We start from the raw sequence: 25968 nt of genomic DNA, 5'->3' as shown, positions 1-25968 counted from the left end.
TACTTGCGTTTCCTGGAAGATTAAGGGTAGATGTTCCCAGCTTCATTCTCATCCCCCTTCCAGGGAATTGGGGAACTACTCTTTCCTTGATAGTGACAATTTCTCCACTTGAACAGACACTGCAACAACTTGGGGGGGGGGGGGAAACCAGACTCTGCTCCACATTACAGGGCAACTGAAAAAGTTCTTCAAGATAAGGTATTCTTTTTTTAATTTTTAAAAGTTTATCAATAGCCTCTTATATACATATAATATTCACAAAGTGGTTCATGATAGTAGCTCTTTGCTGGTGAGGTCTTGCCGGTCCTTCTCCTTGCCGTTGGTTCAGAGTAGAGAGCCCCAGTGGAGTGCTCCTTCGTCGGCTTTCCAGGCCCCGAACTTTTAATGAATCCCACGTGCTATTATTAGCTAGGCACTGAAAGCATTCCGTTTTCATCTGCTGTATCCAAAATTTTACAGATAACTGGCGATTCCACCTGAAGGGAGAAATATACACACAAAACAATGATGATAAGCATCAAACAGGAGGAAGAAAACAACATCAGACCTACCTTCTATGACACAACGGATTACAAAGTGCTTGAGTCGTGGCATATGTTGGAAAACTGACCCAATATTGACAGAAGGCGAAGAAGAAATAATGGCAGGTACTCAGTTTATCAAAAAATGAGGAGGGTTACATTTTGGAATGATGATGTGCAGGATAATGGCCAGACATTTGCTTTATTAACAGCCAGTATCCTTCAAGTGCAGGGAATAATGATTGCAAGCAGACAATTTATGGGCACTATTTTAATGTAAGATGTGTCTTAGCTTTTAGAATTTGGAATGAACAAATGCCTAAAAAAGAAAGAAGAAGTTCTACAGTCTCTTGCAGCTTATGGTTCTGAGCACTTTTAAGTTCCTTGGAGCAGAGACACGCATGCTATTTTATTTCAAACAGCTGCCATCCTTTCCTGCAGGAAAAAGGCAAGTCCAGCACCAGAAAATGAAATAAAGCCTGTCCACAGCTCTGGCAGGATATGGGTTTCACACTAATTTAGCAGGACCTCAAAAGGCACGGCATTCTCCTTGAGCTCCACCCAGGGTCCTTGCAATGTTTGGAATTAGATTTGCTAACGTGCTCTGTATACACTCTCTGCTGTGGCAGGCCTTTGGGCAGCAACGAGGCAAGCAGACTTATCCAAAGCCCTTTGCATGTTTGTCATTATTACTGAGCATTTATCTCACAATGCCAACCCAGCACAAAATTATTTCCCTTTCCTATACCAGAGTTGGGAGGGGTTTGGATTTTTAGATGTCCAAAGGAATCCAGACTTCCAAGCCTTTCGTAAAAAAAACCAACAACACATTAATAGGTACGGCCCAACCAAAACTTCCATTTTGTTGTGCATCTCTCTCCACTGTCAGATCCAGAGGTGGCTTCCACGAGCAGAAAGTGGAGGGGAGAGGCAATTTTGGCTCATTCCCTCTTCTCTCAGGAGCCCCTTGTGCCTCCCCATTGCCACTGTTTCAAAGAGTCCACTAACGTTTTGGAGAAAGGGGGTGGGGAGAGCGGAACAAAAATCATTGAGTCCCGTCAGGGGGAAAGGCGGGGTGTAAATAAATATAATGAAGAACCTTATTTCATCTGAAACACCCCACTAGATGTGCACACACCTCTCTCCCATTTAAATAAGTAAGGCCTTCCAAGTCTTTAAATTTTGGTTGGGTTGTGCCCAATGGTCTTAGCATTTAAAAAAACCAAAACCATCTTGTCTCCGAAAGTAACTTTTGCCCAACCGAAAAGACAGAGAGGACATTTGCACCTCAAAACCTAAGCCTGCCTTTCAACTCTCCCAGCGTGTGGTCTAATCAGAACGTTCCTGACAAAAACATTACTCCTGCCAACAGATTTCTCATTATTTCTATCATCAGAATAACCTCGACTCTTGAACCCTTTCTCAAGCACGAAGGCTACTGTGAAGGCTACTGTGCTTAGCATCGCATGAGGTGAAGAGAATCTGAATCGAAAACAGCAGCATCTTAGCGAGCCTCTCTGCTGATTTTGAAATGCAAAGTGCCTTTAAAGACCACTCCGGCATTCGAACGGCGCCCTTGAAAAAGGGCACAGAAAATGGCTTTAATGAGCTCTCTTAGATCAATCTGGAGCCATTATCTTCCAATTAGGCCTATAAATAAAAGCTCTTGGAAAACAGCGAGTCCAGAACTGAGGGTCTGTCTCAGAGGTAGGATCAGTACGCTGCCCCAATATGCACTTTAGAAAGACTCGCCACTGGGTCCTGAAGGAAGCTTTTTCAGAAAATAAAATGCTCGTCTCACAGACGGATGGGAAACTGAAAGCTCTGTTTCAAAGCTTCCATGTTTTCTGTAAGTGAAATGCCCTTTTCTGCAGAGGAAAAAGTGCCTTCCTAGAGGTCAGCGAGGCTAGCGGCAAGGTCAGAAATACATACCCCGAGGACGTACTGACAGGAGTGAGGCTCCAGCATGTAGACAGTGACTGCGTGAGGAGAATCTGATTCTTTGCACCTTAAAGATAGAAATAGATGTTAGTGGATGACCGGCACCTAAAGAACAATGGCTGCTTAACAGACTAATGCCCAGTGCCAAGGATGTGTCAGGTCTGTGAAGAAACCCTAAAGGCAGTGCAAGGCTTGGGTGAAATACCGCCACGATGTCACACTCCTGTGTGACATTTCCTGGTGTTGGTATATGAACGTATCAGTTTAAGCCAGGGGTTGGCAAAAAAGTTTAGCCGTGGGCCGGTCCACTGTCTCTCAGACCTTGTGGCGGGCTGGAGAGGCAGCATGGGGGGGGGGGGGAGAAGAGGCAAGGGGGGCAAGTAGTCCTCCTCCCCACCCCCAGCACTTACCTCCCAGGGGCTGCCACCATGGCCACCGCCACCACCACTGCTGCTTCTCGTGGGTAGACCAGTATAAAGTAAGCAGCACATAAGCGGCACACTAAAAAAACATTCTATGTTCTAAATCTTATATTAATAATCCAAAAATTGAGAGAGCTATGTACAAGATCTACTACAGAAGCCACAAACAGAAACTCATTAAAACTGTGTCCAAAAGGAAGATTCAGTCTTTAAAGGTTCCTTTAGCCAGGCTCTTGTAGATATCAACAAAGGTAAGTTGGATCAAACAGAGTGTCGACGATGTTACGCTCAAGGGTTAGATATCAAGGAGGATAGGTTTGATCAAACGAGTGTCAGTGATGTTACGCACAAGAGTTAGACAGGGTGTGCTGCTTACTTTATACTGGTCTACTACGAGAATTGGCAGCATAGGTTCATTTCTTCAGAGCTTCTCGTAGGTAGGCAGAGAGATCTTGTCCACTCTGCTCTGAGAGCCAGTGTGGTGTAGTGGTTAAGAGTCTCGTAATCTGGGGAACCGGGTTTGAGTCTCCGCTCCTCCACATGCAGATGCTGGGTGACCTTGGGCCAGTCATACTTCTTTGAAGTCTCTCAGCGCCACTCACCTCACAGAGTGTTTGTTGTGGGGGAGGAAGGGAAAGGAGAATGTTAGCCGCTTTGAGACTCCTTAAAGGGAGTGAAAGGCGGGATATCAAATCCAAACTCTTCTTCTTCTTCTTCTCTCTGACCCACAGGGCGGTGGCGGAGGGAAGATGAGCAGTGTGAAAGGGCTGGCTCTGGAGAGGGGCTGCTTAAAATGGTGCTCAGCCAGCCCCCTCCCTCCTCTAGGCAGGGTAGGTAGAAGCCAGGAGGAGGGAGGGAGGAGCCGCCACTGCGGTGTGTGTGTGGAATGGAATGGCGCATGAAAAAAAATGGCACAGCTCGAATGAAGAGAATCCCCATGCCGATCCACGGACAGTCAGTATGCGGGCTGGATCCTGAAAGCAATTGGACCTGATCCGGCCCGTGGACCTTAGTTTGCCGACCCCTGGTTTAAGCAGTGATAGGCAGATACGTAAAAGTTGATGGGTTGGGGATTCCATGAAGCCAGCAGAGCAGGCATAGAGAAACACACAGAAGCTTGTTTCTCCAGGAAAACACAAGGCAGGGATGGGCACTTGCATCAGCAGACACTAGACTGCTAAGTTAGGGTTCACTATCTAGTGAAGATGGCTGAGATTTTTATCACTCTGAGTAGCAGACATGGCATTCTCTAGCAAAAGCGCTTCTGAGCGCGGAGAGTTATCTGAAGCGGGGAAATAATTAAAATCCCTTGCAGAGCACAGGCAAACCTTTGGGCATACTTAAAGAAGATCTCAGGATTGTGCCCAGTTAGTAAAGATACAGTCATGCAGTTCCTTAAAAGTACAGCTGGATACATTTTTAGAGCTTTCCATTAGGGCAAAGCATATAAATCAAGTCAGCCTGGAACAGGATCATTTTTAAGGGGGCCAACTCACTTCAATTTCACTGTCACCTGTCGAGGTTTGTCAGTCAAGTCACAAAGATCTCCGTTTCCGTAGTAGTGAGACACCATTCTGCCGGAAAGTCCCAAAATTAGAGCTTGGTCAGTTAAAACGTTTAGAGCGCAAGTCAACTCACTACTTGGTACCTATGCAAGTATTACAACGCGCCCAAGCAAAAATCACGAAAAGGGCTTAATTTTGTGTGCTCCCTTCTGGAATTTGACGCTTGCACAATGTCCAACACTTGAAGGCATTTTTCTTCTGAGCTTGGAAATAACAAAGGAACTCAAAATCAGTAAATGCCCCCCCCCCCCCGTTTTACCCTTACAACAAACTGTAAGGTGGATCTGGATGGGAAATAATGACCAGCCAAATGTTCACAAAGGGATCAGAATCTCTGTCTCCCGAGTACAGGAGTGCGGAACATTTCTGGTTCCATGGGCCAGGTTCTTTTTGGGATTTGCTTTGCAGGCCAAATTTGACAGGGGGGGGGGCACGCGCCATTCAACCAACTGATGTCACAAATGGCAGGGGGCTGGGTGCTTTGAAGTTCCAGAGCTGGGACTTCAAACCAAATAGCAGGCAGCAAGACATTGCTAAAGGGCAGTTCCCCCCGCCTTGCTTTCAAAGGGGGGGGGGAGCCTTCCTGTTAGCTTTGCTGTCTGCTAAATTCCTACAGAGAGCCCTCTCACACACCTGGACCAAACAGGATTGCCATGGTGGGCAATCTCTAGCATTGGGTTTGGATGTGTGCAAGAACTCCCCACAGAGAGCTTGTGATGGCATCCAAACCAAGCAGAATCACCTTCCTGTTGCTGCGGCGTCTTTTGTGTGTGTGTGTGTGGGGGGGGGGCAGATGCTGTTTGAAACATCTTGTACTTCTCCTTTAAGTGTGTAGGCAGTGGTAGCAGGGGGATGGAGAAGACTCGCCCCTCTACCCCCTGCTGCTGCCACTGGCTTGCTGGCTTAAAGGAGAAGCACCAGCTGCTTCAAAAAGAGCTTTTGCACAGGGCTTTAATCCTCACTCATCAGAGGATGAGCAGAGAATAAATTCTGCCTTGGCTGTACAGTCTTGTTCCCTACTGGGAACAGGGTGAACAGCCAATGCAGGATTAAATCACATCCTCCCAAGCATAATAATAAAAATAAAATAATAATAATAAAAATTTATTATTTATACCCTGCCCATCTAGCTGCGTTTCCCAGCCACTCTGCGCGGCTCCCAAAAGAATATTAATAATAATTTAAAAAGCGGTAAAACATCAAACATTAAAAACTTCTCTAAACAGGGCTGCCTTCAGATGTCTTCTAAAAGTCAGGTAGTTGTTTATTTCCTTGACATCTGATGGGAGGGTGTTCCACAGGGTAGGCACCACTACCAAGAAGGCCCTCTGCCAGCTTTAGGAACGGGTGGAGTGCTCTGTAAAAAAATGGCATCGTGGCAGAGCTTCCTATAAAGTAGATGTGTTCTCTCCTCACACCTTTTTAAGCCTGTTGGCCCAGTGAGGGGAAGTCTGGACTTTTAAAAAGCATGGGATGGATTCAAGATGCAGAGATTTTAATTTCAAGACTAAGGCTGGAGACAGTGAGCATTGGTGACTTGGAAAACAATTCTGCTATATAACTGATTTTAAGGACAAGCTGCAAGCCCCATCTCTGAGGTTTCATCCAAAAACCAACTCAGGCATACTTCACTGTTTGCAGACCGTCGTCTTTGAGGTGATATGCTCTGGCCACGTTTTTTTGCGCCCACTGAAGGTGTTCCTCCTTGTTCCACGTGCCCACAACTATGGTCGTCTTGGCATTATCTTTATCCTGAAAGAGGACAACAATTCTCCTTGTTACTGAGATGAAAATGCTACACAGACGCCTTTTCTTCTTGCACGATCGCCTATTTTAAATGATTTATTCTTTGTCATGATTTCCGAGACTCAAATGGGTAAGATTTGTTTGATATGTGCTGAATCTGTATAATGGCAAGTGGCTGTATTATAAGAAGTGAACTCGGTTCACTCAAACTCATAAATCCTTCAAGAAGCAATATTCATGCTGTCAGGAAAGAAACTCCACTGAAATAGCCTGAAAAATACTGCAAAAAACTTTTTTTAAAAAAAGATGTGATTTTGCAATTTTTGAGAAGACAGTGAATAAAAACATAACTTTTAGAGATGAAATTCACCTAACGGAGGCTTGTCCATAGGCACAATTGCTGATGGTTTTCTGTATAGAAGGGAACTTAAATTCACAGTCAGATAAAAGGTAAAGGGACCCCTGACCATTAGGTCTAGTCGTGGCCGACTCTGGGGTTGCGGTGCTCATCTTGCTTTATTGGCCGAGGGAGCCATTGTACAGCTTCCGGGTCATGTGGCCAGCATGACTAAGCCGCTTCTGGCGAACCAGAGCAGCACACAGAAACACCGTTTACCTTTCCACTGGAGAGGTACCTACTTATCTACTTGCACTTAGACGTGCTTCCAAACTGCTAGGTTGGCAGGAGCTGGGACCGAGCAACGGGAGCTCACCCCGTCGCGGGGATTCAAACCGCCGACCTTCTGATCGGCAAGCCCTAGGCTCTGCGGTTTAACCCACAGCGCCACCCCGTCCCTTTCACAGTCAGATAGCCACAAATAAATAAGAGAACGCCCAGCAGAATCTTCTCCTGTCAAATCCCATTAAAATGACTGGAAGCTTTGCGAGGGCACTTTTCCAGTTCCCATCCACAGAAAGCTGCCCTACGCACTTCAAGGCTCCAGATGGAAGTCTTTTCACGCTAGAGTTGGAGACGTTGGGGACCTTCTGCTTGCACAGTATGTGATCTACTACTGAGCTACAGCCCTTCTCCAGAGCTGCTTGCAAATAATAATAATAATAATAATAATAATAATAATAATAGTAATAATAATAATAGTAATAGTAATAATAATAATAATAATAATAATAATAATAATAATAATAATAATAAATAATAAAATAATAATAATAATAATAATAATTTCCCCAGCCACTCTGGGCGGCTTCCAACAATGATTAGAAATACATTAAAATGTCACACATTAAAAACTTTCCTGAACACAACTTCCTTCTGCATAGCATGAGACCATTACAGGGTCAGAGCTAGAGAAGGATGTTTTGCAACCCGAGTGCCATTATAGGCAGACGTCCTATGTGTGCATTACATGCAAAAAGCAGAAGAAGCTATTTGACCATTCTGACCATTTGGGGTTTTTGGGCTGTCAGGAAATGATCACAAGCATATCGTGAAACATTTTCTGCCCCTAAATCACTGAACGTGGGGATGGCACTATGAAGCAAGGAGGGCGATCTGGAGCTGCGTCTCAGTGGTAAAGCACATGCTTTACACGCAGGAGGCCCCAGGTTCGATCTCCATCATCTCCCAATAGGGGAGGGAAAGGCTCTTGTGTGCAGCCTTCGAGAACCACTCCCAGTCAGTGCACAACACTGAGCTAGATGTGCCAGAGGTTCAGTGGCACAGGGCAGCTTCCCTTGTTCATGTGTTTGTTTAGCACAGGAATGGGGAAACTTTCATTACACTCATACCTCGGGTTACAGACACTTCAGGTTGTGCGTTTTCGGGTTGTGCACTACGCCGAAGCCGGAAGTACCGGAACAGGTTCCTTCCAGGTTTCGGCGCTCGCATATGCGCAGAAGCACTAAATTGCGCTTTTGACATGTGCAGAGGCGCTGAATCGTGACCCGCACGTGTGTACACGTGGCGCTGCAGGTTGTAAACGTGCCTCCCACACGGATCACGTTCACAACCCGAGCATCCACTGTATTTCTTGGACTAAGGAAGAAACATGCAGGAAAGTGATGGATTGAAGAGGAAGAGGAAGATGGGTGAGAGGAAGGACAGAGAGGAGGATCTCCTAGGGAGGGAGACTGGGGGAAGAGGGGGAAGCTCCCAGGTGAGAGCTAGGAGGGTTCACGCTTCTGCATGTGGAATAAAGGTTAAGATTAAATTTTCAGAGTGGACTCTGCAATTTCCTTTTGTTCTTCTCTTCATTTCCTTCCTTTCTTTATTCTTCTTTTTTTTCTTTTCTAGATTAGTGTGATTTTTATTTTATGTTGAAAACTATTAAGAAAAATTGATTTTAAAAAGGAATGGGGAAACTTTCCAGCCCAGTGGGCAATATCTTTATGTCTCCCCCACTTCAAATGTTGGCAGGTGGGTGGGACGACCACCTGTCAATCACCTGAAGTCACAACACTGTCATGTGACAGAGACCTTTCAAAGTCCCTTGCACAATGCTTTCTAAGCGCTGACCACCAGCTGGTTGGAAGCACTGCGCAAAGCACCTTGCAACTAGGGCTGGGCGATATATCATCCAAAACTGGTTCAAAGTCCGTATCGTGATATCGGTTTCATAATTTTGACCTGGCAATATATTGCGAATCATGATGTGTGTGTGTGTGAACGCAAAAATCACAATGTGGGAAAAACCGTGAATCCAGCCAATGTCTCTACATAGCTCCATACGTATTTCAGACATTGCAAAATATCAGTATACAGTGGTACCCCCGGTTGCGGACGGGATCAGTTTCGGAGCTCCAGTCAGATCCTGAGGTTTCCGCAACTGGAGGGACCGCTTCTGCACACAGTAGAGAACTTCTGGGTTTGCCGCTTACGTATCCCAAAGTTTACATAAGCAGAGGGATACGTAAGTGGAGGTATGACTGTATTGCGATGTTTAGTCGGTGATATATCGCGATGTAGAAAACCAGATATTGCCCAGCCCTAGTTGCAATGCATTCAGATCAAAATGATCAGACAACAGCCAAGGTTGCTAGGCTTATCAAAGGTGCAATGAGATTAAGGGCCACTATCTGAACAATAATCTTGGTCATTTGATTGTCCTTTTTACCCATCGTTGTCTTTTTAATTGTATATATTGCTTGTTTTATGTTGCTGTGGCCGTTGGCTAATGCGAATAAAGTTTATCTACTTGCAATGCATGCACTCAGCGCTTCCCAAATGCCAAACACATCCAGCTAGCGGTTGAGCACTTGGGAAAAGACTGTGCGGTGAGGCTTGGCAGGCAACCCTTTTTAGCCCAGCCCTGCTTTCCCTTGCCCTCAGGTGCAAGGCAGGTGGGCATGGGTCTGCCCAAAATGTCCTGGTGGGCTGCAAGTTCCCCAAACCCCTTGCACAGTGCTCTAATAAAACACAGCAGCAGTAGCAAAGGCACCAATGAATTTTACTAACTCTGCAGCCCTGCTTTCAAGAACTTTCCTGTGCAGCAGCAAATTTGATTTGAAAAAGCTGTATGTGGCCACCTAGCGGCAGAACCTTCCAACAGCTGTTTCTACGTACCTTGTGATACTGATGCACATACTTGCCATAGCAGAATTCATACCTCCACCAGCCAACACCCTAGGAAGAAGAGAAGGCAATAAAACTCAAGCAATCCAAGCTGCTTCCAGCAAGCACGACACCCATCAGGTTTTTTTAAAAAGTGAACACAACTCAATGTATGTTTCTAACCCACAGATCTCCGTACAAAGGCTAGATATGACACGAGAGCACTGTTAGGAGTTTTGAGACTGGGGTGGGGAGCAGGTACACTTCCAAGGTCCAAGCTGAGACCCACACTCTTTACTGCTCTGCTTTGCTTAACATTTGTAGGAAGACAAAATACAAAAGTTAACATGACTGGGGTTCTGGGTGGAATCAAGAAGAAGAAGAAGAAGAAGAAGAAGAAGAGGAGGAGGAGTTTGGATTTGATATCCTGCCTTTCACTCCCTTTAAGGAGTCTCAAAGCGGCTAACATTCTCCTTTCCCTTCCTCCCCCACAACAAACACTCTGTCAGGTGAGTGGGGCTGAGAGACTTCAGAGAAGTGTGACTAGCCCAAGGTCACCCAGCAGCTGCATGTGGAGGAGCGGGGAAGTGAACCCGGTTCCCCAGATTACGAATCTACCGCTCTTAACCACTACACCACACTGGCTCTCAGTGAAATAATGGGAGGGAGAAGGCAAAACACACGTGTGAAGTCGAGCCCATTGCATAGAATTGATTCCTCACCCCATGAAAGCAGTAAGACCCGCTAAGGAACTCTTTTATGAGCTGATCGTCGGTCAGTTTGGAAATGTGTGTTGTTCCAACCGTTAACAGATGTGGCGTTCCGACGGCAACTGGCTTGTGGAAGGAGGAAAACTTCTCTTCCTTTGCTGAATTCACTTCTTCCTGAAATTAAAATATGTGCAGATTTAGATGGTACTGGGCATTTGATTTTAGAGAGGATAGCCCTCTTAGTCTGCTACAGAACGCAAAGAAAGAGTCACATTCTATGTCAAGGATTAATGGATGTATTGTGACGTGCACTAATGTGCACACATGGTCAAATGCAGGCTGAATACTGCATGCTCACTGACCCTCAGTTGGCAGATTCACACACTTCACACATATCACACAGGTAAGGGGGGAGGGAAGGTAACACAGTATGGCCAAAAAGCCACAACCATGTGAGACGTGCGGCTTGTGAGACTTCTAAACCAATCTCAAATGTATGTGAGAATAGCACAGCAGCCTTAAATTGTTGCAGTAGCTGGTGATCACACAATTCTTCTAGCTTTAATAGACTGATTTAATAGCTGCAGCATGAAAGACACTACTGGTTCCTGAATGAGGTTAAGATAGTCAGAGCAGAACTGGGCAACCTGTTTGGCGGGGGGGGGGGGAGAGAGAGAGAGAGAGAGAGAGAGAGAGAGAGAGCGCGCGCGCAGGCCACCACTTTCAGGCCACTGAAATCCCAGCATGAATTTTGTGTAGCAGAATTCCCCAGCAGAAGTCAAGCCTTGCCATCCAGAAAGGGTCGATTAATAGCAGGATTTTCCACACTTCTGTCATCAGCAATATGTCTCTGGGCTCCTACCTCCTTGCCTCTTCTATAAGGCGGCTTCATCATTTCTTGCTGCTGTTGGTGCTCCTGCTCCAGCTGCTCCAGTTTTTGCAAGTTATGGGGCTTAAGTGGGGCTCCTGGCAGCGACTGGCAAAATATGTCATTCACGGGGGACGCTCTGAACCTGTGCAAACAACAGCGAACTTTTATCATGGGGCGGTTCACGCGCAGCCCCTGCACGAAAGGTTTTGTGGCCCCAATATAGCATATACTAAAAAAATCAAAACTGTTTTAAAAAAGAAACTTAACTGATCCACCATTGTGATGCCATTATGCTAAAAGGCTCTGTGCCTGCAAGGTCCCACCACAGGTTTTTCCAAAAAATAAATAAATCTAAAAGATCATTTTTACTTCCTGGTTCACACTAATATTAGAAAGCTCATATCTACACCAGGTTTCTGGGGACAGAATTACACATTACACCAAACATAGGGTTGCCACTGTAAACAGAACCCCATGTCAAGTTTTTTTCCTCTCTCTCATTATAGGTAGGACCTCTTGGGTCATAATGTCAACACCCTGTGTATTTTTCTGTACTTGCACCAAGGATGTGGAACTGAGGCAAAGAAGCACAGCAGGTGAATATATTGCAATGCTGATGGGTTATCCAACATTTTTACAGGGGAAGAGATAATCTGATACAGAAATGCCGCTTCTGGTAGCCAGCCTGTCTCAGGTATAATAACTCACTTAATGTCACACTAGAACATAGTTTAGTTTAATATTACAAGAAAGGATGAGCGAAGGGAGTCTTGGACCCATATGCTAACCTCTGCCTTAGCCGTATTTACTTCTGATTTCTCTTATTTTGTGTAAATAACAGACAGTGGTCATTTTAAGAACAAGCCAACTTCCAACAGAGGCTTCTGAAGCTGGCTGATTGCATTAATCGGAGTTGGCTATAAGTCAAAATCCCTGTCTTGTACACAAAACGCAAGCAGAGATTCAGTGTAAATGAATAAAACTGCAGCTGAAGGACTCGCCCCAGCTGCACAGGAGGAGGAGAAGGGAGTGCATGAGTCCAAGGTTTGTTCCAGCCTCTGCATGATTTAGCAAGATGTACAAATTTGTGTGACGCTCAGCCTGGAACCTCCCTTACGTTAACAGATGAAAGTTCTGTGAGGAGAGTGAATGAGAGGGAACTCTTCAGGAAATATTGTTCCAGGTGGCTACTAGAAGGCCTGACCTGGCCTGAATTCCTTACCTGTATTTAGGATGACTGCATAAGAGAGGGGTCAAAATGACCACTTCGTATTCGCATGTAGTAACTTCAGCCACTGAAAGGATTTCATGCTTGGCTTCAGGATGGCAGACATACATGACTGAACTTGATCTGGGCAGGTTTTGCCTCAGGGTACAAGGCGTGCCATTTCCCATCCCAATGGGATAATATGGGGTCATCTGCCCTTCTATATTTTTCATAGGAATCTATATTAGCAAAATAAAATAAGGAAAATGAAAGTATTACTTTGGGCGGCTACTCAGTTTGCTTAAATGCGAATTCTTCTTTAGCATGTCTACTTTGCATTTGGTGGATTTTCTGCTCTGCAGCCGTGGTAGAAACTATCTTGGGGGGGGGGGGAAACAAAAGACAAACTAATTTGGCAATGCAGTGTATAGCATCAGGACTAACAAAAACAGTCGCTTTCCCTTAATAAAAACAGACTTGAATCAAACAATATTATCTGCAAGAAAAGGAAGAACACATCAACTTCAAAAAGAGAGAGGGAGTTTCAACAATCTAGATCAGCCTTTTCTGGGGCTGATGAGGAGCTTCAGACCCAAACATCTGAATGACGTTAGCTTGCTGAAGGCTGATCTAGATGCAGATATGAATTAAACTGATCATGGAGCAGGAGAGCAAAGGCAACCTTTTCCTACTTGCCTCTTTTGCGCTGTCTTTCTCATTTTCCTTCTCTTCTTGCTCTGGAATACATTGCAAGCGGGACAAGCATCACACTTTAGTCACAGTTTGCTATATACAAACCAATACAGAGCCAGGAAGCAAATCTGCTGAAACAAAGATTCTGTATCTCAACAGACTCTCTGGATATAAATCTGACTTAAGAATCCAGTATTGACTGACAGATCCGACACTGCCATTCAAATATAAGCTACATGCCAGCCTGTGAATACTGAACAGCATGAATGAAGAAGGGGGACATTTTCAGGCAAGATTTAAAGGAGGGCCTGGTTTCTCTATGTTGGGGTTATTTTCAGTTTCAGATGGTAGGAAAATAGCCCAGTGTTTGAAGTGCCATGACCTGTGCAGATATAACAGAAGAGTTTCTTGCTCAATCCCTATAAACCCAGCGGCAAGCGGAACTGCACCCAATTGCACCTAAACTGCCTATGAACTTGACTCACATGAATGGCTTGGACAAGATGATTGACCATGCTCTATAATGGGGGGAGGGGGATAGAAAGCACACATAGGTCAAATCTGTGTAGTCTTAAATCCCCAAAAGTGAGAGCTGAGCATTGCATGCGTTATGTGTGCTTAGGCTCTTCTCAAACTTCACACTGAATGTTGGGATGGTGCTGATTCTTGGTGAGCAGTGGCATAAATTACACAGTGCTTTCCCTAGTGAGTTGAGTGAATGGATGCTATCTTCTTCCTGACCACTGACATTTAAAAGCAAAATAACAAACCTGGATCAAGTATCGGGCTCTTGTGTAGCATGTTCCCAAGAAAGTATTCTTGAATATTTATTTTCTACACAAAAAGAGAGAAAAGACATACATCTTCACTTTTTTGTTTTACAACAACCGTTTCTCCTCCAATGCTTCAATCGTCATGATAACAAAACAATAAAAACGTCAGTTTCAAGCTTTATTTTACCCTTGAGGACCAAAGTTTTAATGAGACATACCTGCCCAGTTTCCTTCTCTTCATGATACTGACGAATATGTTTGCCATGACAAACTTCATAAGTCCAATAGGATTCAATCTAAAGAGATATATATTTGGCATTAACTGGCACACACAGCACAGGCAAATCTATTTTTTAAAAAACAAAGCAGCAGCCCAAGTGAAATGACAATCATGAAAGGTGATTATTTATTATAGCTTCACAGCAAAAGCATTTAGGTTTTCCCCACATTTTTGGAGTCTTAATATATATAAAAGGTGATGTCACCATTGTTTTAATGTAACGAAGGAAGTCTTTATGTAAGGGAAATGTCACCCAACAGTAGTTGTCAAAGTCAACAACCACGGAACGAGCTTCAGTGCAATGTCTTTAATGTTCCCACTGCAACCTGTGGATCAAGCAGAGAGCTGAAACCAACTCCAGCCCTTCCTATATAAACTTTGGGCTCCATTAAGTTGCATTATGAGCAGTGGCCTTGCTACTTCAGACCATGCAGGAAGTCCTTTAGAGAATCCTTGGTTATTAACGGTACTCAAGGCTGTTCTTGCGATAAGGGAACACGTCAACAAAATGGATGGGTAAGAATATTTAGATTTGCAGCCTGACCTCCCTTCAAGGACTCAGGACATGTTGAAATGTGTTGCATTTCCACAGCAAGCAAATGAAAAGAGAAAGGAAAAAGTAGCTGCAAGATGTAATCGGAGACTCTATTTGAGAGGCAAACTTCTCAGGCATTTATGGAATTCACTCCAGGTTAGCCCTTGGTTCTTGAGCTCGGGTTGGTGGGATACAGCGCCCCATGGCTGCTTAACATCGCCATAATCTATCAGTGCCCTGAATTAAACGAGGTGGCCTAATGGAACTGTGCTCTTTCAGTCCCAAAGGGCACAGGCAGACACGCTGCCCACCACATTTTCCACCCTGTATTCATTCGGTTAACAGGCATCAGTTGGAATTATTCAAAAACAATAATTTCCATTTTAAAGTCACAATTGTGTACATGGTTGGGTATCCATAATGCCCACTGACTTGCAGGAAAATTTGGCACCAGAAAGAAACAGCAATGTGTCTGTGTGGTGCTGGTGGGTTTACTGGAAATAAAACATGAGCTTCTACCGAGCTTATCCACTCTATAGCGTATAGAGTGATGTCAGGATCTGGAGCCTTTTGCCTCAAATTCAAAGTGGACATACCCTGTAAGAGCAGCTGCTTTGTTTAAAGAGAGGCTCCAACAATTCTGCGGGGCTGGGCCCTTTGTAGTCCTTTTCTTCCTCCTAAAAAGAGAACAGCTGGATGTCACTATTACATGGAGGGACACAGAGCTAGGTACATTCATTTATTTTTGCAAAAAACTGACATATACGACCCAGAACACAAAGGCTATAATCCCCAAATAGTTTTTATATTTATGGTTTCTAGGCAGTAATTACTTGTTGTCAACACCATATACTTAAATGTCCCATTTGGTTTTCTTTAAGGTCTGGAAAAGAAACCACACAGGCCAAGATCCACAGAAATATAGAAGTAGTTCTATGGACCCAAGAGGAATTTATGCTTCTCATCACTACATAAAACTGCTTTTGGAATCAAGGGGAATTTCTGCTGCAACATATTCTAGTAAGCTACTACAAGCCACTTGCATAAATCTAAGTACTGTACTTTTCCATGTATAAGACGAGGTTTTTTTAAATTAAAAAATTATGTTAAAAATTGGGGGTTGTCTTATAAACGGTTAGTGCATGGGGGGGATGTGGGATTGGTTGCTGCCGCAAGCCAGAGATTGTCAGCAGCTATTGGGCGTGTTATTGGTGGCTGCTGCAATGGCTGGTGTTGATTGTCTGTTGCTGCGGCAATTGGGCGGGTGTTTGGCGGCGTCTGCTGCTGAGTGGACAGGCAACAGGTGGCTTTTGCAACGAGTGTGAGTGGCAGCGAAGGTCAGACGGGTAAGAGATCTACGTCAACTCCCCCCCCCCCAAAGCTCAGCAACTCTAGGCTAACCCCCCCCAAAAAAGCTCAGCAATCTTCCCTCATTTTCTTAATTTGGAATCCCCTCTTATAGGGGGCGTTTTATACATGGGGTATGTTATACACGGAAAAATACAGTAGCTCTTTCGATTCTGATTTATTGTTGATGTGAATGTGTCCTCTCTGCTCTCTCGCACATATATAATTGTGTGTGTGTGTGTGTGTGTGTGTACACAGAAAAAGATGTTCAAATTCATTAACTTATTGTTTATGTGCCAGAATTTCTGGAACGACACTGTTTTATAGTGGCTTGCAGAGTAGTAACACATCTAAGACTATCTTTTTGTGCTTAAGGCCATAAGATAAAATAATACCATTAAGTATATTCTAGATAAACATGTATCTTTATATGAATTCCAATGCACGTGTATGCATAATTAAATCTGTATCCTGCCTAAGTGAACATCTGCTCCAAGCAATTTACAAAACCACAACTCACCCCCCCCACCCACAGCTAGGCAAATACAAGACAGCAACTAACATATAAACATCAATTTAATACTCCCAATAATTCAGGTAATCAAATTATGAGTAATAGCAGCTTGGGAATAATAATAATAATAATAATAATAATAATAATAATAATAATAATATTCTATGCATATATACAGTGGTGCCCCGCAAGACGAATGCCTCGCAAGACGGAAAACCTGCTAGATGAAAGGGTTTTCTGTTTTTGAGCTGCTTCGCAAGACGATGTTCCCAATTTTTTTCGATTTTTTTTCGCTCCCCCCCTTTCTAAGCCGCTAATAGCCTTTTAGCCGCTAAGCCTTTAATAGCCGCTAATCCGCTAATAGCGCTAATCCGCTAATAGGGTTGCTTCACAAGACGAAAAAACCGCTAGACGAAGAGACTCGCAGAACGGATTATTTTCGTCTTGCGAGGCACCACTGTACTCCGCCTTTCCCTCTTAATTAGACTCAGGGTGTCTTACAGATAAAAACAAGAATTGCTAAAAACCTTTTAAAAAACGAATAAAAACCCATTAACATTGATAGGAATAAAACTACATACATATATACAATCTATTTAAAATATACAAGTACAGTATACAGTTACAAACGCTTCTGGTTACAAACTCCGCTAACCCAGAAGTTGGACCTCGGGTTGAGAACTTTGCCCCAGGATGAGAACTGAAATCGCGCACTGGTGGTGCGGCGGCAGTGGGAGGCCCCATTAGTGAAAGCACGCCTCCGGTTAAGAACAGTTTCGGTTAAGAACGGACCTCCGGAACGAATTAAGTTTGTAACCTGAGGTATCACTGTAATTAAAAGTAGTCCTCAACCTAAAGCTATTGTTGCAGACCCGGGTAATCTGTGGTGTAGGATTGCTTATGCCCACCTCTGGCCACCCATTGGCTGGGCTAGCTTGGTGTGATCCACTTGAATAACCTCTTGTTTGGACTATTGCAACATGCTCTGCATGGAATTGCCCTCAAATATGGTCCAGAGGTAGCTGGTATTGCAGAATGCTGCTGCCAGGCTGCCACCTGGAGCAATGAGGATGGCACATATTGCTCCAATCATGGGATTTCTAAGCCACTAGACCAATTCAAGGTATTTGCACTGGTGTATAATGTCCTAAATGACCTAGGAACCCAAGCACTTGAAGGAGCCCCCAAGCTACGTGATAGGTTCTTCCGGGGGATTAACTGCTTGTGATGCTGAGAGAGACCTGTGGGGTGGTGAGGTGAGGCAGGGCTTCCCTTTAGGGAACTCCCTGCTGACTAAGATTACAGTAGTGGCACTTAGGCACCACCTTAAAACAGTCTTATTTTGCCAGGCATTTAATGGTTAACTGCCGCACTGCTGCTGAGAGTCTGTTTGCTGCTACTGCTATAAAGTGGCTATTAACTGGCTGCAATTTTAACTGTATTATGAGTCTTTGCAATTTGTATGGTTTTAAGGTTAGCTTTTACTTATCCTGAACTTCAAGGAAGAAGAAGGCAAGGCACAAGAACAATAAGGAAATCAATGAAAAATAATTCAGACTAACCCACTGGGAGCCTCCTTAAAAAGAAAAGCAGTTCTATCTGGACTGACTGTTCCAAAGCTATTGGTCTGGGCTCCCACAGACTTAACTGCTTTTGAAGGAGGAATCTGCTCAAGCTTATACTCAAATTCAACGTATCTATGCATCAACACCAACTGAACTGTCCAATGTCTCCTTGCTCTGACCATGACTCCAAAAGGATATGTTAGAGATCCTATTGTTCAAGGTGTTCCAAGGGGCATTAAAAATGAAGTTTCCATTCAAAGTCAGGCAAAAATTCATTTGCCTGTTATGTCACAGCTAATTGCGCTCTCTCTCTCTCTCTCTCTCGACAAACACACACACTGAAGGTTTTTTGGTTGTGTTTTTAATGTATTTAACACATCCTAAATATTTTATAGAAAGGTGATGGTATGTTTTATACATAAATTTAGGCTGTAATCCCACACATTTTTATCTGGGCGTATAGGGCTTTCTTCTGAGTAGATATGCACAGGAATATTCTGTTAGTTGCTGTAGAAACTCCTGCTTTAAAAGAGAGAGAGAGAAGAAACAGAACTTACCTCATTTCCGCTGGCTAACATCGGAAGAATACACTTGTATTTTTCTTTTTCTGAAGTTGTCATAATGATGTAATGATCTTCTTTATACAAAACCCCAGCAGTGGGCTTAAAAAGAAAGAAAAAAGTGGAAATGCCTCAAATGTAAGCAAATATTAAAATGTAGTCTTAAATGGGTCTGCTGACTACCGTATTTTTCGCTCTATAGGACGCACTTTTTCCCCTTCAAAGATGAAGGGGAAATGTGTGTGCGTCCTATGGAGCGAAGACGCCATAGCCCCGCGACCCTCTCCCGGATGGAGAGGTAACGCGCGGCTATGGCAGGAACCTCTACAGCCCCGTGTCACCTCTCCAGCCGGGAGAGGTGACGCGCGGCTATGGCAGGAGCCTCTCCGCTGCGCCTTTCCGCTGCTCCCTGACCTGCTCTTTGGGGCTGGTGATGGGCTTCCCCCCGCCAGCCCAAAGAGCAGGTCGAAAGGAACCTGAAGCCTGGAGAGCGAGAGGGGTCAGTGCACACCGACCCCTCTCGCTCTCCAGGCTTCCAAGGTAGCCGCCTGAACGCACCTAAAACGGCACCTTGTTTTAGAGCGGGAAAACAAGAGGGGGAAAGTTCTCCCCCTCTCTGTGCAGCGCCTCCTGCCGCTTCACTGAAGGGGGAGAATTTTTTTCTTGTTCTCCCCCCTCTAAAACAAAGTGCATCCTATTGTCCGGTGCGTCCTATGGTGCGAAAAATACGGTAGTTACTAAAATAGTATTTCAATACCATCTGTGTTTATTGCTTGTGGCCACAGGCCACTGCAAACATATTAAAATGTCTATTAGCCCAGACATCAAACATAGATAAATATACGCATCATTTAAAATTCAACCTTAGCACTTTCTGGGTTACTCGTAGAATTAGCTTGCTCAAGTCACCTTTACAAAGCACTGAGATATGGTTCAAGAGTCTTTGAACTTGTGTAACGTCACTGCCACCAGCTTACCAAGCAGTCTTTTGAGCAATGTAATGTTGAGGGACTTCTAGAAAGTTATCCCTCTTCGTTACTAGAAGACACAAGGTGCAGCTTTTTCTTATCAGAGAGCTGTCCTAGAAGTTCCACCCACAATGTTCACAAGGGCAGAGTTATTTGTGTAGTAAACCTGCTTGAATAATAACTTAACCTGCTTCACTCAATTCAACAGTCTTCATATGTTATAGGCTGTCATGACTGCAGGGCATAAGAACATGGAAGGGACATGGAAGCTGCTTTATAACAAATCAGGCCGTTGGTCCAGTACGGCCTGCCATTATGGTTATGTAGAATGCTGTTAAGCTCCATGCAATTTTGATCATTTCCCTCCTTACAAACAGTAATGATTTAATTGCTGTACGCCATCTTGTAAATTCCCCCTTTAGCACATCAACAACACTGCTAATTTTCCATTACATTAAGTTCTTTCCCCTCTTTCAGCTGTTCATAGCTTCTACACAATCAATACAATACTGATGGTGTTATCTTCTTCCTCTGCCCTGCACTTAAGCGATGCCCATTCTTGCCACAGTCAAGGCCTCTTTTTAAAAATTCACCCCTCAAAATTCCTCCAATATTCCTTTGCAGAAAGGGCTACCTGTAACTCAAAAATGGCCAAAATTTAAACTGTCTGAGCATGTAGTTACCAGTACTTATTGGTAAGGGATGAGAAGACATTATTAGTCACTTTTCTCCAGAAAGGTGAACTCAAAATGATTTACAAGAACAAAATATTGGGCAGTCAACTTTTACAGTGGTGCCTCGCAAGATGAAAAGAATCCGTTCTGTGATTCTCTTCGTCTAGCGGTTTTTTCGTCTTGCAAAGCAAGCCCATTGACGTGGATCAGCTGATAAGCGGCTTAGCGGCTTAGAAAAAGGGGGGGGGCGGGAAAAAAACCAGCAGGAACTCGCAAGACATTGTCGTCTTGCGAAGCAAGCCCATAGGAGATTCGTTTTGCGAAGCACCTCCAAAACGGAAAACTCTTTCGTCTAGCGAGTTTTCCATCTTGCGAGGCATTCGTCTTGCGGGGCACCACTGTACTTCTTAATAGGAACCTCTGTGGTCTACTCATATATTTTAAGTGATCAAAACTAAAAGTAAATATATACTCAACCTGTCACGACAATTACAGCATATCTGATCTGCATTAAGCAGTCTTAGGCATGCATTCTTGCTTAATAGCAAAAGAAATGCCCTGAGGGGTACATGTAGTTGAGCAATCCTTGGAAGAAACACAGCTGCGTGTTCACTAGAGATTGGCCAGTGGCTCCACCAGTAGACCACAGTCTATCTCCTCCCAACCCAAATAACCACATGGAGCCATCCAATTCAGGGCTAAAATAGTCCGGTATAGCAGATGCTGAAGGACAAGCATTCTCGGTCTGCTCTCAATGACAGCAGTCTCTCCATAAGAGCATCCTGCAGGATCACATCAAAGGTTCATGAGAATCAGCACCATGTTCCAAACAGTGGCCAATCACTTGTATCTAGGGAGCTCACAAACAGGACAGGAAGATGACAGCACCCTCGATCCTGCCTGTCCCTCACCATCTTCTGGAAGGCTCCATCTTGGTTATCACATGTAACAGCTGTTGACAGACTTACCATCTGCCATAAAAATCATTGGTGTCCATATGGGTCCATCAAGGGAAACAACGGATTCAAAAAGCCACAGCAAAGTTATTTATAAGGGTCAACTGAAACATCACTAATTAGGGAGCAAGTTTTTGAGTTCTCCTGGATTCCTTCTGTGCCTGGAGAACACTAAAGCCTGCTCATTAATTTGTGATGTCCCCTCAAAATCAACCCCACCACAATTGCTTTCTTTAAAGATGGGTGTGCAGAAGATAGAATACAGCCTAATGATTGATCTCTGCGTAACCCGCAGCAATCATTACTCGCAATGATAGTTACGAGAAGTACTCTCTTCCCATAAGTTATACTACTGCCAAGGAAGAAAGAAAGACAACCTTGAGGGTGACCAAAAATTGATTTTTTTTGTGTGTGTGTGTGGAAGGGCTGTAAGCTCAAGGTTATTTCATTCTGAGGATGTGTCTTTTGCCCCACCATTGCTGGATCTCAGGGTAACGAGTAAAAAGAAAAGACAAAACCCTGCATTGCCGTCTTCAAATACCTTAAGGGCCTTCACGTAGAAGAGGCAGCAAACTCGTTTTTGTTTTTTCTTTCCCTGCCTCCAAGAAAGGAGACTTTAAATGAGGAAGCTCTTTTCATTCCTCTGCCTCACAGTAGGGGTTCTGGATACTCTTGGAGAAGAGCTGTTGAAATCAAGAGATCACCTATTCCTAAAGAGTCATTTTACGTTATGGCACCATTTTTTACATTAGAGTGCAAACACTTATAAAGTTCTCTGAAGTTTTCTTTGGCCTATTTTTATATTAAAACAGAAACCAACCAAACCCTGCACCCTCACATCTGAGTAATGTTGAAATGTCATATTTTAATGTTTCAATGTCTTAATGTTGCATTTTAATCTTGTTTTTAAGTTGCATTCATTCAACTTGTTTTTATTATTGCTTGTTAGCCGCCCTGAGCCCGGCCTTGGAGGGCGGGGTATAAATAAAAATTATTATTATTATTATTAATATAGCAGCTGTTTCTCGGCTAAATACAAGCAAAGTGCAGTGGAAATTGCATTACCCCGGCCGGGTAGAAGCTCTTCGGCAGCGGAAGGGCCAGCCTCGGGCGGTGGTGGACTCTCCTTTCTTGGAGGTTTTAAAGCAGAGATCATGGGTGCTTTAGCTGATATTCCTGCATTGCAGGGGGCTGGACTAGATGACCCCAAGGGCACCCTTCCCGCTCCACGGTGCTGTGAGGCAGCTCCCTCCGGCCTGGACACCTGGACCCGGCCTCTTCCCCGCTCCCCCGTCCTCATCGCCGCCTGGCCCTCCTTCCCTCCCCTCAGGCCGGTCACCTACCAGGGTGAATTCGACGCCCGGCCAGTTCACTCGGAAAGGGACGTCGTCGCTGAACTGAGGGAGCGACCTTCCTCCGGCCCCGGCCGCCGCCTTCGCCCCCAGCATGGTTACCGCCCCCAGCAGCAGCAGCGCCGCCGCCGGCCCCCGACACCGCCGCTTCCCTCGCCGCTCCATCGTGTGGCGGAGCCCGGCGCGGGCGACAGGCGCCCCCACAGGCACCAAACATCGGACGCCCAGGGAAGCCGGCCACGTCTACTTCCGGAAGGAAGGGTGGTTGGCTGGGTGAAAGTCTGCGTCACTTCCTCGCCCTTTCAAACCCAACGCACGGACAAACGGCCGTCTCGCGGGCCGCTCTGTCCGCGCCTCTCTATGGCGCGCAGAGGCCCGCAGGTGCCCGCCGCGTCGGTTTTAATCCGATTGTAAAAAATGTAGAGGCGCCCACCAGTCGCAGCAGCTGGTTCCCAGTCAAGACTGTTAAGCGCAGATGTGAGGAAAACTACTGGCACCTCGTATCCGTTTGTCGCCCGTCATGTTTGCTGGGACTGCTGGGATTTGTAGTTTAGCCGCAGGTTACCCGCATGCACTGTAAATAATTTTTTAAAAACAACACGGAACCTCACATTGCCATGTGTTTGTGCCACTCTTTACATTTAGTTTCTCTATGCACTTCATCCGAACGTTCCAATTGGAAGCCCGCATTGTCACTACGGCCGGTTTTGGCCACGCCCTCCCGTTCTTAAAGGAAAAGAGACGGGGAGGAAAAAAAATAGCTGGATCAACATCCGGGGCAGGCTCGGCAAGCGCGTTGCCTGGGGAGACGGCGCGAGGTAAAAGACCGAGGAGCGGGCGGGGGAGTGGAACGGAGGCGAGCAAAGCATTCGACCCTTCCCTCGCCTCCGCCCGTCTTCGGCTCATTCCGGAAAATTTCGCGAAGGTTAGTTTTCCCGCCTTTTTTTCCTCCGGCGACGGACAACGTTCGGTCGTTCGGCGCTGTTTTGTGTGGAGCGGCCACATTCCCGCCGGAGCATGCGCAGTGCGTTCCCAGCCCGTGAGGGAAATGCTCAGTTTGTGAGGCGGTGGAGCGAATGTGATCAGCCGTATATTTTTACGTGGTTCTGTTTGTCACATAAAAATACCAAGCCGACTTACAAGCACACGTAAAAAAGACAAATACAACAAAAGCCGGAAATTAAAACAAGACGTCAGTTGCCCGTTGTGGGGAGGATGCATATTCTTAGTTGTCTGCACAGGCCTTGGCGGGACAGAACTAAGTTTTCCTCAGGATTTTCAGAATTCGCCTTCTGAATCCGTCTTGGCAAAGTATTCCCCCAAAACTGGGCTGGTGGCATTTTATGAAGGGGGTAGGAAAACCCCGAGCGTAGGAAACGAGGCTCCCAAAGAGCCTCTCCGTTTTGTCAGGATGCAAAAACACATTTTATGGGCCTTCACCCAGCCAGGCCAGGCCCTGAATCCAGAGATTTCACAGCTCCTTCTCCACAAAATGTTTCAGCTCAAGGCCAGTCTTTTGTGCCTTTGAGAAGTGATGAGTAAACACCCGTTTGCTGCTTGAGGATTTTTATTTTTTTAAAATAAACGTTTCCAGCCCTCTCTTGCAAGGTGGTTGGGTTGATGTAAGTTGCGCTTAACTTATTAAAGTACGTACACAATCTTCTTGCACAATGAGGTTTAAGCCAATTCAAGTGTTTCGTGTTGTGGATCTTATTTTGCATGGTGTTGATGTCACACGAGTCGTATTTCCCCTTGGAAGAACATACAAATCGCCTTGCCATGAAAAGAAAAGATTACAAGGGATCATGTATGTCTTGAATTCCTTCCCTTCTGGTTGTTTTGTGGAAGGGAATAGCGTTCCCATATAAGTGGAACTTGGCTGCTTCCCTAGAAAGGCAGATTTGGGGGTCTTGTGGCAGGTCAGCATGATGGTGCATAGCTTGCACAGGAGCAGAAATGTCTGCTTTTCCCTCTTTCCTGTCAGGGTTGTTAACGGAAAAATCTGAGGGCTCCCTTGGACAAAAACAAAGACACCAACCAGGATAACTTGGAGCAAAACAGCAGCCTGTAGGCTTGGCCTTTATTGAACTGTTGCAACAGGGTGTTCCCCTCACTAGCAAGAGAGAGGAAAAGACCCAGAACAATGGGCTGCAAGACCTTATAAAAACTTTTGAAATTCCCCTCCTCTAGCTCAAGCCCACCCCCAGAAACATCATGCATACATTACAGAAAGGAGGGGTTGACATCATGCATACGTTACAGAAAGGGTTGACATCATGCATACATTACAGAAAGGAGGGGTTGAGGGAGGAGTTGTGGTGGTAACCTGAGTGTCCTGTCACCCAGCTGGTTCCTCCTTTCCCCCTCCCCATGAGTACTTTCCAGGTGACAGTGGGGAGTTTGCAGTTTCCTGCCCCCAGAGGGAAGATCTGATCATTGTCCTTTGTTTCAGTCTGTGGTGAATCCACTGTTCTTTGTGATTTTGATTGTCTTCTGTCTGGGATTATCAGGGTTGACATAGCAACTGGGCAGGGCTCCTGTGGATGTGCTGGGATGGTGAAGGGATTATGGCCGACCAGAACAAAGCCACCCCCCTCTTTGATAGTCTTTGTCATATGGAGTAAAATAAAAATGGAACAGTGCAAATCCGATGTATGGTTGATTTTCTATGAATTTATAACAGAAATATGGCGTATGTAGTGTGTGAGTGTGAGTGTGTGTGAAGTTTGTGCAAACAGAATGATTGGGGTGGGGGGGTTCCTGCTACAGGGTGAAGTATGGCAAGCAGCAAGTTAGCCTGTTCCTGCAGACTCAATTATTTCCCCCCTTAAGCAGAATCCTGGATGGAAGACATGCGGCCACAAAAGTCCAAAAGAAGCCAAGGGAGATGCAAATGTATGTAATCGTACCCTGTGAATTGGCTCAGCTATAATTAGGCGCATATTATATCGGCTGGATTTCCCTTCTGACCATCTGTGCACAGTAATTCAAGCAAACGTTTAATATCTCCGCTCGCTCATGCAATCTTTTCTGTGCTTTATTACAGATTCCCTGGAGGTTGCCTGTGACTGTTGAAGGTGACATATGTTAACTTAGCATTTGTGTGTGTCAAAGCAGGTAGGGACTCTTTTCTTACAACTCGATTCTTTAACAGAAGAGAAAGAAATACACTGTGCTTGATATGTTTGGTCTGCTGTTCTTCTGAGACATATAATAAAAATTGCTGCTCCCATAGTGTGTCTTGTAAGTTTTATAGT

The 25968-nt window shown here is 45.0% G+C and overlaps 2 protein-coding genes and 1 long non-coding RNA gene across 7 annotated transcripts in view; 2 read left to right on the top strand and 1 right to left on the bottom strand.

Annotated features, from left to right (window-relative positions):
- Window positions 1-184: 184 nt before the first annotated feature.
- On the bottom strand, window positions 185-22881 carry ERLEC1 (endoplasmic reticulum lectin 1). Of its 2 annotated transcripts, none has more exons than XR_014523563.1 (14): window positions 22703-22881; window positions 18759-18863; window positions 15372-15452; window positions 14179-14256; window positions 13958-14021; window positions 13191-13231; window positions 12510-12733; window positions 11279-11429; window positions 10429-10590; window positions 9719-9778; window positions 4952-6201; window positions 4381-4835; window positions 2454-2529; window positions 185-476 (listed from the first exon to the last, which is right to left on the bottom strand). XR_014523563.1 is itself a non-coding variant. In XM_083494587.1 (14 exons), exons 1-14 carry the CDS (start codon window positions 22874-22876, stop codon window positions 405-407), a joined length of 1491 nt encoding a protein of 496 aa, XP_083350713.1. In that variant the 5' UTR covers window positions 22877-22881; the 3' UTR covers window positions 185-404. The 2 variants fall into 2 exon arrangements, 1 of the variants encoding a protein (XP_083350713.1); XM_083494587.1 differs by having other exon boundaries at window positions 4381-4458; window positions 6077-6201.
- Window positions 943-2201, top strand: LOC310703019. The gene is made up of 2 exons (XR_014523898.1): window positions 943-1283; window positions 1316-2201. It is a non-coding gene; the product is annotated as an uncharacterized lncRNA (long non-coding RNA).
- Window positions 22882-23454: 573 nt separating the features above from the next.
- ASB3 (ankyrin repeat and SOCS box containing 3) overlaps window positions 23455-25968 on the top strand; it is a 46424-nt gene continuing 43910 nt past the window's right edge. Inside the window, exons 1-3 of one of the 4 annotated variants that reach the window (XM_083494493.1) lie at window positions 24356-24696; window positions 25481-25606; window positions 25758-25828. The gene's annotated coding sequence lies outside the window, so the exon portion shown is untranslated. Of the gene's footprint in view, window positions 23637-23754; window positions 24334-24355; window positions 24697-25480; window positions 25607-25757; window positions 25829-25968 lie in introns of those variants that run through there. The other 3 variants (XM_083494496.1, XM_083494492.1, XM_083494494.1) reach the window with 3 other exon arrangements.

Source organism: Podarcis liolepis (assembly GCF_965112155.1).
Source record: "Podarcis liolepis genome assembly, chromosome: 3".
Lineage (NCBI taxonomy): Eukaryota > Metazoa > Chordata > Lepidosauria > Squamata > Lacertidae > Podarcis > Podarcis liolepis.
Note: the sequence above shows the minus strand (reverse complement) of the source record. Positions and strands in the feature narration are given on the sequence as shown.

Bases quoted from the DNA above. Each gene is read 5' to 3' on its own strand.
- ERLEC1 (XM_083494587.1), bottom strand. From the start codon at position 22,876: ATGGAGCGGCGAGGGAAGCGGCGGTGTCGGGGGCCGGCGGCGGCGCTG. The intron at 13,232-13,957 runs GTTTGTTATTTT...AATGTATTCCAG, and splicing joins GAGCCCGATACTTGATCCAG to AGCAAGAAGAGAAGGAAAAT. The intron at 2,530-4,380 runs GTGAGTTGGCCC...TCTATCTTTAAG, and splicing joins CAGGTGACAGTGAAATTGAA to GTGCAAAGAATCAGATTCTC.